This window comes from Podarcis filfolensis (genome assembly GCF_964270895.1).
Source record: "Podarcis filfolensis genome assembly, chromosome: 1".
Taxonomy (NCBI): domain Eukaryota; kingdom Metazoa; phylum Chordata; class Lepidosauria; order Squamata; family Lacertidae; genus Podarcis; species Podarcis filfolensis.
The window spans coordinates 50964795-50979046 of NC_139604.1; the positions used below are offsets into that span (position 1 = coordinate 50964795).

Below are 14252 nucleotides of genomic sequence, written 5' to 3' on the forward strand. Positions count from 1 at the left end.
AATAGGCATACTCTCAATGGTGGACCCCTGGTGACAGAAAGATGCTCAGAGAAGGAGTGCTGGTGGAGTAGAGCATGTCATTTTACGGAGTGGAATTTAATTTTTGCAAATTTCTTCAGAGGTCTTGAAAATACATTTTGGGGCGTGAGGAATTCAAATCTGCTATTATTATTTTTTATTGGACAATATTTAGCTTGGTAAATCTACATTTGATTAAAAAGCACATAAACTGTTCTCAGAAAAGCAAAGGATTTTAATTTTACCTTTTGAAAATGTCAGATAATGCTAAATAATAACAACAATAATATTTATATAAAACTTACAAGTACTTGGCAATCATTTCTAATGATTTCTATGCAATTTTACACATTTTACGTATTAAGCAAAACTAAATTATATTAATTTAACCAAAATATCTTTGGAATTCCCAAGTTACGTTGCAACTTTTTAGCAAATTCCTCACTTTTGGAATTTGAAAGTTGAAAAATTCAACAATCCCTACTACTGGAGGGGGGTGGGGAGGACAGAGAACATCTTCCCTCCTCAGATCACCTTAGAAACCAAGTAGGGTGCCAGCAGAGGGAAGCCCACCCCCCTCTGCCATGCACTGGACCAGCTGCAATGGGAACAGGGGCCTCTTTTCTGACAGCCCCAGCTGGCTAATAAACATTTCTGCTTTTGTGGACTTGTTGACAAGGCTGATTTAAGTCAAGAATATCGAGAGCTCATGGTCTGCATTCCTCAGACCAGGAGGTGCAGAACAGTAGTCACTGCGTAGATGGGTTCGTTGCTGAAGCCACCTTGAATTTTTAAGAAAACGTACAGAGCAATGGTGTGGCTCTTCATGTTTAGTCCTAGTGCAGGACGTTGCTCCATGGAAACGTAGACATTACACAAAAGCAAATGATGCTAGCCTGACTGCTGGTGGAACAAAAGTTTCTGAGGATTTGGTAACAAAATGAACCTTGCTTTGTGAACAAGCAAATTTCAAAATTTGCCAGACAAACCAATGATGACTAAAGGCATTGCTATACACACAAAACATATTTGCATGGAAAGAAAAGAAGTGTTGTTGGGTGGTTGCTTATGTAACAGGCTTTGCCCTCTTTATGACTGTTCTAAGCAGCAGTGCTAAAACGTTCATGCATAAAAAAATAAAAAGAACCACGGCAGGTGATGCAACCCAATTACAAAAAGTCATTTTCTATACTTTTTTCAATAGTTGACTGTTGAATTCCCACCACCTGCACAAACATACACAGGACAGATCCACACTATACATTTTAAAGCATATTCAACAGACATCTGAAGTATGCAACTTTCCCCAAACAATCCTGGTAATTAGAGTTTCCTCCTCACAGAGCTACCATATCCAGCACCCTTAACAAACCACAGTTCGCAGGATTCCTTGCTGGAGATCACATGCTTTGAAATCTAACCATGCCACCATTCTGCTCACAGATTAGCTTTTAATTTGGTGAAGACATCCACTGAAGTAAAGGAGAATCCATTTCCCCCTCTTCCCCTGCAGCCCACCTCCCTGCAAACCATTTTGGAGGGTCCCCACCACCACCACTGTAACAGGGGGCCTTTGGGACTGCAGTGAGAAACGACCAAAAACCACATCTCCTTTTCTTAAGTTGTCAGATGTGCCTGATGGATCAAAAGCAGTTTCACAAGCGCAAAGGCGCAAGAGGATTTCACACCTATTTCTCAGTCCACTTCTAAACCCAAGGGACACCTCTATAGCACTCAAATTAGAAACCGATTGCCTCCTGCTGGTGGGACAGGCTAATTCATCTGTCCCAGGATATCCTAAATAGATACTTGACATTTTGTTTAAAATACTAGCATGTCTTTCCAGCTCCAGTCGCACTTTATTTAGTCAGTAGCTACAGAGACAATTCAGAGCTAGATCAATCAACAGTCTGCTGCAGTATAAGATAGCTTTCTATGTTCACCTTCTACATAGGACCCTCCAGCAGGTCCTCAGAACAAGACTTTTATGGTGACAATGCACACACAAAATGAGCAGCAACTCTGGGAAGCGGAGAACATGCTAGTGACAATCTTCCAAAGGCTCATGATTGGCGAAGACTTCCTTCAAAGAAGCCTCTTGAGCTGTTAGTGGCTGTGGGGCGGGTAGTGTTAGCACAGGCAGCGAAAACTGCACCCCATGAACTTCCTCCTGCTATCGTTTCTCATAAGAGACACCGCATCCCCTCTCACAAACATTTTCTGTTCCCACCTCCCTCAGCACAGGGCAGCACTTTCAACGACTAGCTGGCAAAAACGCAGCGTGCAATGGAGCATTCTTCTTCCCCACCTTCCCCCTCTTCTGACACTGCGCTAGCCCTGGGAGAGAGGGAGCCCCCAATTCCTACCAAGGTCATCACAGCGTACGATACCTCAAAGAATAAGATGTCTAGAACAGTTCTGCTCTATTTGAACGCATCTGGCTGATACTGGGGTCAGATCTGTTATGCAGTAGAGGTTACAGAGTAAGCCTAGGAACCACTGAGTACTTCCCAGCAGAACCCCCAACTCAGCTCTCTTTGCTGAGACCAGGGAACTGGCTGGTGGAGGAACAAGGGATGCTTCCATGTGTTCATTCATTCCCTCTTTCCAGTTTTTCAGGAACATAAGCACACATTTTTATTTTTATTTAATGACCATTGGGAGTAGACAATGGTCAAGCAACTCACTGTTTGACCATGGACAAATAGGTCCCCAAACAAAGTCCTTGTGAAAACGATAGCCTTTCTTATTTCATTTGTTCTTTTTTATTGCATCACGATGTCATCTGATATAGAAGAGGCTAGAGGGATCGTTCGAACAAATTGTGTATTTGTTGCTGGAGAGATCCACTGCCCAATTCCCAGGCTGATCTATTCAACCAACCATAAGATGATATTTCCAAGACAATGTGTGAGCGTCAGAACTCTGGCTAAAGCCTATCCCTCCCTGCTAAGCCACACGATTTGCTCACCCAAACCAAGGGCAAAGGTTTCAAACGGGGGAGGTGGGAGGACATACTTCCTTGTCATTTCAGAGGTTGCAAAGCCACCCACCTGTCCCAGCTTATGCAGAAGCGGATGGAAGCCAATGCCTTTGATTACCAGGGTTTTTGCACACTCCTTCGCAAGTTATACAAGGGGGAGCCATACCAGAAAAAATGCAGAAAAAGGCATGGCACACCTCTCCCACCACAGTCATGCAGATGATCTATCCCCCAGACCAGACACAGTGTGTTTGCACAACTTTGTAGCTCTTCAGAGTACTAGGCAGGGGGAATAATTAAAAGCTTCTCATCCAAAACTCCAAAAAATTAGCCCTCGGACAGTCGGGGGATAGGTTGGCAAAGCTTTCCCTTCCCAAAAACGTTAGATGCCCTCTTAGGCGGGATGATAACCACCCTGCCCACCCCACCACAGTCCCACTGGTGTGGCCACTTGCATCCACACGGGGCTGCTTCTTCACAGTGCCAATCACTGCTCGAGAGGAGCCCTGTTAGCGGTCAGGGCGCTGCACACAGAAGACCTTGGCCTGGTGGTCGCCAGAAGTGGTAACCACAATGGAAGCGTCTCTGCAAGAAAGAGGCGACAAGAAGAGAAAAAGGTTTACCCCCAACCACAATTACTAATCAATGTCAGTGCAAGTTTTGATGGCCCAAGCCTACTCTGGTTTTACTCAGAAGCAAGTCCTGTTCACCTCAGTGAGGCTTAATCCCCAGCAAGCAAGCAAAAACCAACTAGAATCGCTATTTCACTTGCCTTCACAACTCCTGGGTGGGGCAGATATCAGCAAGTCCCATTTTACATATAACAAAGGAAGGCAAGGAAAGCCAAAGTGCCCAAGGTTACCTAGGGATGAACCCTTTTTCCAAGTCCATTCTTCTCTGTGCCAAACCACATATTTCCATTTTAGTGTACATGCACCGCTCTCTGAAAGAACCACCGGTGGAGCCCTCCCTCCAAATGAAAAGGACAACTCTGAAGGGAGCTGGGAGGAGGAAAAGAGCCTTAAGAAGACAGGATGTATTTCCTTCCCCAGGAACCCTACTCACACCCACACAAAAACAAACCATAGCTTAATGTATACTGTTCCGTATATCCTTGCCTTCCAATGCTTGCTTTCTGTGCTTCCCTCTGCACTCCTCCACACAGCACCCAGCACTTCCCCAAGGGCTCTTGCTCCAGGAACTCACTTGTTCAAAGCAAAGTCCAGGATTTCCGCTGAGTGGCCCCGGTACTCGCTGATCAGCTTGCCTGAGCGGGCATCCCAGAGGCACACAGCCCCACCCAGGGTGCAGGTGTAGACCACAGGGGAACTCTCTTCCCACAGGAGCTGCACAATCCCCGACTGAAAATACAGAAGGAAAGGGTGCTATTAGTCACCAGCATTCCGACCCGCTTAGCATTTTAAACCAGGCCTTTTGTTGACTTGATTGACATCCTATGCCCTTTTAAAATGTGGGGTTTTCTTGGGGGTGTGTGTTATTGGGTTGTTGTTTTTATTTTGTTTATGTATTTGGTGGTTTTGTATTTTGATTTTGTTCTGTGAACCACGCTGATACCCCCAGGTATAGGGCAGTATATTAGGAAGAAGAAGAAGAAGAAAGATCCTTCGCCCGCCTAAGGTCTTCTCACCCTGAAATGTTGAATGAAACAAACTCTACTCACTACCTTTTTCAGAGGTGGTTGGACACCAAGCCTGGACTACAAACTCAATGCATGTTGCAATCAACCTGTCACAGCAGAGTAAGCTTCCCAGGAAAGAAGACCGCTCAACCAGGAGAAGAGAAAGAATGAATTAAAGGAGAGCTTAGAAAATATGACCCTTCCCTCCATTATGTGTTTACCCATAATAGAGTTTTTGGGTGCTCTTTGCATGTAGGGGCTTTGGCTCAGGAAAGTTTCCTGCTGCAGCAAAGAAAGGGAGCCTGTGGCTCTCACGATGTTGTTGGACTCCAACCCTCATCATCCCTGACCACTGGTGATGCTGCCTGGGGACGATGGGAGTTGTGGTCCCAACATCATGTGCAGGGTCACTTCCACCCGAGGCACTAGGGACCTGTCTGAAGCTCCTGTCAGCAGCAGGGCTGCAAGGCAGAGGCCAGGACCCAGGACTTCTGTGAACAGCTGCCCTTGGCTATTGCTGCATTCCTCCTGGATTGAACTGCTTCCTCCTGCCAACAGCAGCTCTTCCCAAAGCCCCCAGCAATTCCCAGAAGGGTCTTCTCCACTACCTCATGCTGGCAGTTGTGTCTCAGGGTCTGTGTGGCGACGTCATAAATGGCCAAGGTCCCGTCCAAGTAGCCAACAGCAGCCAGCGGCATCCTGCATGACAACAAAGCCAGAGAAAAAGGAGCTTTTTTAAAAAAATGGGAGGCTTCTGGGTGCAACATTTTGTGGAAAAGTAGGCAATGCGCTTTAATAAATAAATAAGCCCATCCAACAAAAACAGTGTGTGATCTCCTCCCAGCAGAGTCCAAACCTCCCTGCAGGAAGGGCAGTCATTCAGGAGTCACCAGGCTGGCTCTTGTTCCTTCAGAAAAGGAGCAATGCAGGAGCTGCCTGTGAAATTTGGTGATAGCTTTCCCCTTAAATGGGTTCCACAAAATAGCACTTGACTTTGGCAGAAATGCTCACAAATATTCTCAAGAATTGTGTGTATCCTGTAATTGTAGTGCATGAGGGTAGAAACTGATCCTGAGAAGCCTCCCTATGAACCCCGTTTAATTTTTTAAAACAAATCTTTATTTTTTTCAGTCCTTCTGGCAGAGGACAGCCTTGAAAGCATGTGGGCAATGCCTGGTGAAATCTCAGAAGCCAGTAGGCTTGCAAAGACTCAACCATCCCAACTACGCTGGGCAGGCCTTTGCCTTCTTGGGAAGATGCTTCCATCTGAAGTTTGTTTTCAAAATAGTCTGCCTCTTTCCCAACGTACTTTTACTTGATACAGTGGTACCTCGGGCTACACACGCTTCAGGTTACAGACTCCGCTAACCCAGAAATAGTACCTTGGGTTAAGAACTTTGCTTTAGGATGAGAACAGAAATCGGGCTCCGGCGGCGCGGCAGCAGCAGGAGGCCCCATTAGCTAAAGTGGTGCTTCAGGTTAAGAACAGTTTCAGGTTAAGAACAGACCTCTGGAACGAATTAAGTACTTAACCTGAGGTACCACTGTATAGTGGTTTCATGATATTGCTGTTTAATTGTTGTAAGCAGTCCCAAAGGATGCATATGCATTCAAAGGGTGGGTGAAGAAAATGCCATGTAAAATAAACAATTTAGATTTCATGATGCAGTGGTATCTAGCCCATATTGATCTTATACTAGATCAGACTTTGCCAACCTGGTGTCCTCCAGGTACTTTAAACTGCAACTCCCATAAGCCTCAACAAGCACTATCATAGTGGTTGGGCTGATTATAATAGTCCATAACATCTGTAGGGCACTGAGTTAGCAAAGGCTGCTCTACAGTATGTTGCAGGCAGTTGTCCCCTTCCATTCTGTTCATGCAAACCAGGGATGGGGAACTTGTGGTCCTCAAGACATTGTTGGACGACAACACTTATCACTCCTGACCTCTGGCCAGGACTTGTGGGAACAAAATCCAGCAGGGCTGCAGGTTCCCCTCCCTGATGGAAACGTTTCACTTATTTCAGCAATCAGTTCCAGGCAGTTCCCACAACCCAGAAGGCAATACTCACACACTGCAGAAGCCCAGAGATTCAACTGAGTTGGATTCAGCCTCCTCAGCAGAAGACTTGGGGACAATGGCCTTTTCCTTGAAAACAGACACAACCTGCAGGAAAGAAACAGCCAATGATAAGATAATGAGGGGTGGCCAACTCCCAAAGGGACTGCGATCTACTTTCAGAATTAAAATCTGACAGTGATCTACCCCCCTTCTTAGGGGTTCAGGCAAAAGTTGTTAACCTTTTTTTAGAGGTGGGAAATACCCCATTTTATACCTATTTTGTTGGGGTTCCATTTTGGGGGGGACTTTTAAGGGGAAGCAAAACAAAACAAAAATTTTAAAAATCAATTATTTTTATCCACCCTGGTGTAAAATCTGGACTAGGAGAGGGAGACCCAGGTCACTTTCCACCCAACCTACTTCGCAGGGTTGTTGTGACGGTGAAAGAAGGAAGGGGACAGAACTCCTGAGCTCCTTGGAAGAAGGGTGGAGTAAAAATGCAACTTCTATCCAAATGGGCAATACAAGATTGTGCTGCTTTCACACTCACACCTGTGGGCTAAGGAAGTTCCCATGTATATTCATTCCAGAATGGAGGGGAAGAAGGCACCCACCTTGCCAGTTGCAGAGCTCACTAGCTTGGCATGGCAGTCAACAGAGCCTGTCAGGACTAGGCTGCCATCCTTATTGCTGGCCACGCACGTCAACGGGCCCTGGTGTCCGTCCTGACCTAGAAATGGTGAGAGCAAAGATCACACGTCAAAGGGTGCCTAGGCGTGTGCTAAGACCTTCCACCTCCTTCATTGCCCTAAATAGTTGCTTGTGTCTTGGCTCGCCATTTTTATTTTTGGATTTGCCAATTCTGAAGCACATTACAGCCACAAGAGAAAATAACAAAAAGACTATGACTTTTCATATAAGAAAATGAAAACCATTAGAGAGGCTTGTGGCCTTTGCCTTGACATTATTATAACACCCTGTTATCTGCAAGCAGAAATGGCGCAGTGGCCCTTGGGTGATGCAATTTCACAAGAAAGGTTGACCAACACACCTCTCTCCTCTGCCCCAACCCAATGACTGATGAAGGTCTGTTGATACTTTTCAAAGCAATCCATCTCAGTCTTTGTTGTAGTTTAACTGATTCTCATAGAAAGGCAAGTGGATTCCTGCTGGATCAGACCAAAGGCCTCCAACATCCCGTTTCCACAGTGACCAACCAGATGCCTCTGGGAAGCCCACAAGGAGGTAGGAAAAAGCAGGCAGAATCACAGGGAACCCCCCCAAATGACCTTTGCCCTGGTTAAGCTCACAAGGACAACACAACGGCCTCTCCCAATACTATTCCCCAGTAACTGGTATTCAGAGGCATACTGCATCCAATGCATGCAGCAATCGTGACTCAGAGCTATAGCCTCATCCTCCATGTATTCGTCTTATTCCCGTTTAAGGGCAACTAAGTTGGCAACCATCATTACATTCCCCCAAGCAGAGGATGCCAATATGCCAAGGTACAAAGAGAGGAAACCCTGCAGAGGCTGCACATTGAAAGCAGGGTTTTATTGTTTTTGTTTAGGCCTTGGGATTCCATGTTTCTTGAAAGCCATCCATATTCCTCCCCCTCCTCAGGTTCTTTCCTGCCTTTACAGTTCCCGTGCAAAGCTAGAACTCTGAAAGAGGTTTCTGAGCAACACCTCCCCTTGCTCCAGCTTCCTGACAGCAAATAAATGGAAACAGGCAACCGAACAGAACCTTTGCTACCTTTGAGGACGTGCAGCGAGCTGCCCTGCTTCAGATCCCAGATGCGCACGGTCCCATCTTCGTAACCGACCACAGCTCTCCTCCCTGCATTAAGTGTCTTTGTGTTAGTCAAGAGTCAACCCCAACTGTAACACAATCCCTTGCTATTACAGCCTTCCCCTCCAAATGTTTTAGACTACAGCTTCTTTCCTTGCTGGCCATAGGCCATGCTGGTCGAGGTTCAAAATTTATGGAGGTCACTAGGAAGGCTGCCTCTGTGCATAAAGGAACAGAGGGTGTGCTTGGAAGAGGCAAATCTCACAGCAGCTGCAGTCACACATGACACTAAGCTATGGTTTGTTTTAACCATTCCACCCCCACTCTCAAAAAAACCCAGGAGTTGCCTTATAATCCAGCAAAGAAGCCATAGCTTGTTCCTCCAAAGCTTGGTTTGTTTTCCATCTAGCCTTGCCTTCTGCCTCTGTAACTTGGTCAGTATCTGGGATGGAGTGGCTGAAAAACTGATTAAGCAATGCTGCTGGGTTCAGGCGTAACACAAAATCATAGTTAAAACGGCCAGGAGTTGTAAGTTGCCAAAACACAAACCATGGTTGCTCTGTTGGCTGGGTTCAAAGATTCAACCAACCAATAAGCCAGTGTGGTGTAGTGTTTAGAGAGTTGGACTAGAACCCGAGAGACCAGAATTTACATCCCCTACTGAGCCTTGAAGCTCACTGGGTGACACTGGGCCAGTCACTGTCTCTTAGACTAACCTACCTCATGGGGTTGTGTGGACTAAATGAAGAAGGGGAGAACTGTGTAGACCACCTTGTGCTCCTTGGAGGAAAGGTGGGGTATAAATATAACAAACAAACAAACAAACAAACAAACCATGATTTAGCATCATGGGTGAACCAAGCTGACATATTCTGCCATTGGACAATGCCACACCTATAACAATTCTGCAAGCTCATCCCCACATCCCAAGCCCTGCTCCTCACCATCAGGAAGGACATGACCACACGTAGCTGGACAGGACGGGCCTTGGAAGGTCTTGCACTCGCCACTAGGGATCTTCCACATCCAGGAGTTGCCGTCAGCAGTGCCAGCCAGAAGGACATGGGACTGAGGGTGCCACTCCATCCACTGGGGTCAAGAAGAGAAAGAGAAAGCTAAGCTAAACTAGGAGAAAGCTGGGAACTAAGCAATACCAGAAAGGAGTCTGCTGCTTTGCACATGACCAACAAATTCTTTCTCACTGTGCAAAAGTTATCCAACAGCCAGCTCTTAAATACGTACCCCAAACGTTTAATGTATAGCATTTATATAACACTTGAGATGGTGAAAATAGCTTCCCATATGCTCTTCTCAGTATTCCGTGCAACCACACTTTAAGAGAGGTCCCCATACAGGGGAGATAGAGAAGGGGCCAAGGCTGAGATGGGAGCTTGCCTAACATTACCTAGCAAATCTGCAGCCGAGGCGAGATTGCAGCTGGAGACTTCCAGCCTCCTAGCTCCCACTCTTTAGCCACCACATCACACCATCTCACCAGTACGCCTTGCTTACGACTGCAACCTAACATATAGGTTGTGCAATTGGCACGCTATGACGTTGCCATGTGGTTTTGTGAGCCTTTGTATGACTACGGCAGAGTGGCAAAGAACACAAATGAGCAAAACTGACAGCCTTGTTGTAGCAATCGTAATACTGTAGCTTGCACAGAAAGCATCAGTTTGTTCCATATTACATTGTTGCACCCAACAAAATTAGAAACTGTTCCAAATGGAATATTCCAAATGTCAGGCCTATAAAGCACTGCATTTCTGTCAGAGGAAATAATTTATCTGAATTATCTCACAGTTTTCTCCCTAGAATCAAGACAGTGGTCATGCTTTCCACTGGGAAATCTCATGGTGAAACTTTTGCCCTGGAATTTATAGGCCCCATTTCTCACCTCCAAGTCACCCGCTTCGAAAGACCAGATCTCCTCTTTGGCATCCACCCGCCAAACTTTTATCAGTCCACTCATGTCGCCCGTGGCCACGAATGTGGAATCATGGCTGAAACCAGCACAAGTGACGGAATCTTTGTGTCCTGGTGATAATGAAAAGAACAAGAACATGCATATTCTGAAATCAATCCCATTAAGTTCAATGGAGAGTCCTCCAAGATAAGCAAGTATAGCATACCAGGAAGTGCCTGATACCTCTCCTTTGCCATGAACGCACTTCATGGCCTGCAGGAAAGCCACCATCTTTCTCTACATCATTCTCTCACAGCCTCAACCCACTCCCTGCCAACATCAGGGTGATAATACTAATCTACCTTACAGGTCTGTTGTTGTGAAAGATAACGCAGAGAGAGTGCTCTGGACACTGTAAAGCACCATATACTTTGTGTTTGCAACAGTGGAAGTATTAGTGTCCTGCTGTTCCTCCAGGGAGCTCAATAATATCACACACATCCTGCCTCAACACAATGAACAGTCCTGAAAATAATCATGGTGCAGGCAGGTTATATATGGCTCTTTCAGGCTCTAACTCCTGTGAACCCCAGCCATCATTGCTAATGGTCAACAATGGTGAGTGTTGTAGTCCAACAGCATTCAAAGCCCACAGGTGCCCCAGCCTTGTTGAAATTATTATTTCTTCAGTAGAGCAGGACCATTATAGAGTATACCCTTAATTTGGAGTTATCCACATATGGCAATCTGCAGGCAGTCCTTTCAATGCCAGAAGTAAAAGGAGGGGATATTCAGTCACCTCAAAAATATAGATGTTTTCCATTGCTACACCTTCCTATCCAAATCACCAGCTGAAGAGTTTCCTATATATAGATTTTTAGATATGGATCAATTTATCCCCAGGGCTATCCAAGATAGAGGGAAGTATTTATTGTTAAAACTGTTTTATGCTGACCCCAGCAACACAAAGCAATTCAAATATTGGCATTAGAGTTGCAAGGTATTACCCAGAAGAGACTCACCTGAGCATTCAAAGAGGAGCTCACCATCACTGAGGCGCCACACAAAAGCCTTGTCATCTTCACCGCCTGTCACTGCCAGTGTGTTGGTCTTGGGGTCAAGACTGACACAGAAAACAGATGCTAGGGGGAACAAACAGAACAATGTTAGCGACAGAAACCAGACATACCTCTCTCTCACACTCACAGTCCTATTGTGGGCATCCAAACAAGAGGAACCGAAAGGATCAGAGATGCAAAACCTGCCACCCTCCAAATATCATCATTGACCATGCTGGCTGGGAGCTGATGGAAGCTGGGAATCCAACAATATCTGGAGGGACACAAGTTCCCCATTCTTGACTGGGGCATAACTGTGTTACTCCCTCCCAGCAAAACGTTAAGGAAAGAAGAGTGAAAGTGAAGCACACTCTCAGCTGAAACAGCACCATCCTGTAGCCACAACAGCGCAGCACTATAGAGAATGCACAGGTGCTTCCCCTCCATTCCTTGCTCAAGGGCACCTGGCCCTTTTAAGGTAAAAGAAAAACATGGAAGAGCACCATCTTGGAAAATACCAGCAGAGATGATTCACATCACCAAACCTGGCTTTAAATTAGCAGGGCTGGGACTTAAAGTAGAAAGCAGGCTCACCGGCAACCCACCAATGGAATACCATGCTAGCCACTGACAAAGAGATGGTTAAATCCTTTATCAACCAGGTTTCTTTAGCAAATAATAATAAAGTAGTCTTGCCGAGCCACAAAATAGGCACAGAATAGGTAGGCCCAAACCTGGGGCACTAGATAATGAATGATATGCCTACTCTCATTCCTCTACCAGCTCACCCGTGTGTTTGGAGAACGTGACCTCACTGTCATCTTGGGCCTCCATGCCTTCCTCTGCCTCAATGTCCTCCCAAGCAGCCTCTTCTTCATCTAAATCCACATCTTCCATTTCATCAGCCAGATCATCTGCAGAAGCAAACAAAGCAATGCTATTTTACAAAGCCATGAAGGTTCCCCCCACCAACCCAGCATAATAAGTAAAAGCAGGTGTGCTAAACTGCGGCATCTCTGTGTGAGCTCACCATCCTGTTTAGAGGAGAAGAATGAACCTTACGTGGTAAACTGCCAACCTCAGTCCACAGCTAAGTGCCAGTAAGGATTCAGACAAGTTGTAGAAATCACCAACCCTAATCTCCTGTGCCCCTTCCACTCTATGTGGTCTGAAATGCTGCTCTCACTAGAACCTGAGCCTCTCAATTATATTCCTATGTCAAATTATAGATTGTAATGCATAACAGCCTTCCCTAACCTACATGAGACATCGGTTTTGATAATTATGGACCCCATCCTCCCCCTCTCTCTCTCTGTTCTCTTATTCATTGCCTCCAAACAGCTCCCCTTCTCCCATTCCCCCTGTGATTGCTACTCCATCACCTGCTTTGTACCTATACATTTTTTAAAGGCAGCAATCCTATGGCAAAATCCACCAGGATGAGCAACATAGGAAGCAGTGGGTCACCTTAGAGCCAACCCTAGCTCAGCCAAAGATAAGCCAGTGTACCTTGCTCATTCTGGCTCAGTCACGAGAGCTAAGGCCAATATAAGTCCCTCAAAAGGTGTGATGAGGGGGCAGAATTTGGACTGCATCCTAAGCCCATTCAGCTCAGTCATGTGACCTAGCAACCCAGCATTAAACACTACTTTAAATGCTTGTTTTCTCTCTACCAAGCTCAGGCAGAAAGCTGCCCCCCAATGCCCCATGATGTTTGGACTTAGTGTAACTTTATGCTGGCTTAATTTACATCAGCTTACTTTATGGCAGCTTCTTGCACACAGAATTGTTCCCAAAGCCAAACAGCATGCAACTGAAATAATCACATGTATTTCCCATGACTCCATTTCCCTCCTTTCCCTCTTGTTTCACTGTGTCCATTCTTGTAAGCCTCTTGGGGTAGCGACCTGTCTTTGTAATATTCTTGAGCTAGAGCACCTCCAAGCGGCCAGCTCTAAATCCATCCTGTCTCTGGGTGTATAAATAACAAAGATGTTGGTGAACACCAGAATATCGGTAAATGTATGTGCATCTGTGACCAAAAGATTGTTCACAGTGTATTATACTGTTTCCTGTATAATTCCCCTAGGGATGGGTTGTGAAAAAGATTCAAGGGCCAGTTTCCTCTTCTTTTTAACATTAGGGAGAAAGCGTGCGATTTACTACTTGACAGGCATAAATATAGTATATTACATATAAGGTTTCTAGGATTGCTCTAGGCACCCAACGGATGAACCAATGATTTATTGCACAAAACGAGGTCCAGCGTGCTAGGGGGTCATTTATGTTAAAATGTTTCGCTACCAGCTAGGCTGTAGTTTAGTGATGACCAAAGTCTCCTAACAAATAAATCTGACAGACTGAGTGGCGATAATGAGGATGGGGGTGATGACACCTAACCGGTCAGCCCTCTTACTACTTTTCAGGGTGGTCACGTTTTCCTCTGCAAAAGTCCCTGGAAAAGGACCTCGATCCCATGTCCCCGTCCCAGCCGCCCAGTCCCTCGCCTCTTTACCGGGTCCAGGCGCCTCAAGGTCCACCACCTCCACGATCTCCTCCGCGGCCCCCTCCTCATCGCCGGCTGCCATCAGCAGGAGCCCCTCCGAGGCCGCCTCCAAACCTGCCCCGTCCGCGGGTTCCGCCATGCTGACGACTTCAGCCTACCAGCAACCCGCACGCGCCTACGCCGATCTCCTTCTCCTCCCTCTCCCCCTCCCGTCGAAGGGGCCGGGTCAACGTCTCTGCCGCCAATCAGCGAAGCGGATCGGAACGGGCTAGCGAATCGGA

At 46.2% G+C, this 14252-nt stretch overlaps 1 protein-coding gene across 1 annotated transcript; it reads right to left on the minus strand.

The window, feature by feature from the left end:
* Nucleotides 1-2629: 2629 nt before the first annotated feature.
* On the minus strand, nt 2630-14189 carry AAMP (angio associated migratory cell protein). The gene is made up of 11 exons (XM_083586653.1): nt 13981-14189; nt 12254-12379; nt 11430-11549; nt 10399-10538; nt 9443-9587; nt 8463-8546; nt 7319-7434; nt 6715-6809; nt 5249-5339; nt 4208-4362; nt 2630-3586 (listed from the first exon to the last, which is right to left on the minus strand). The coding sequence occupies exons 1-11, from the start codon at nt 14108-14110 to the stop codon at nt 3511-3513; spliced, it is 1278 nt and encodes a 425-aa protein (XP_083442779.1). The 5' UTR covers nt 14111-14189; the 3' UTR covers nt 2630-3510.
* Between the last annotated feature and the right edge of the window lie 63 nt (nt 14190-14252).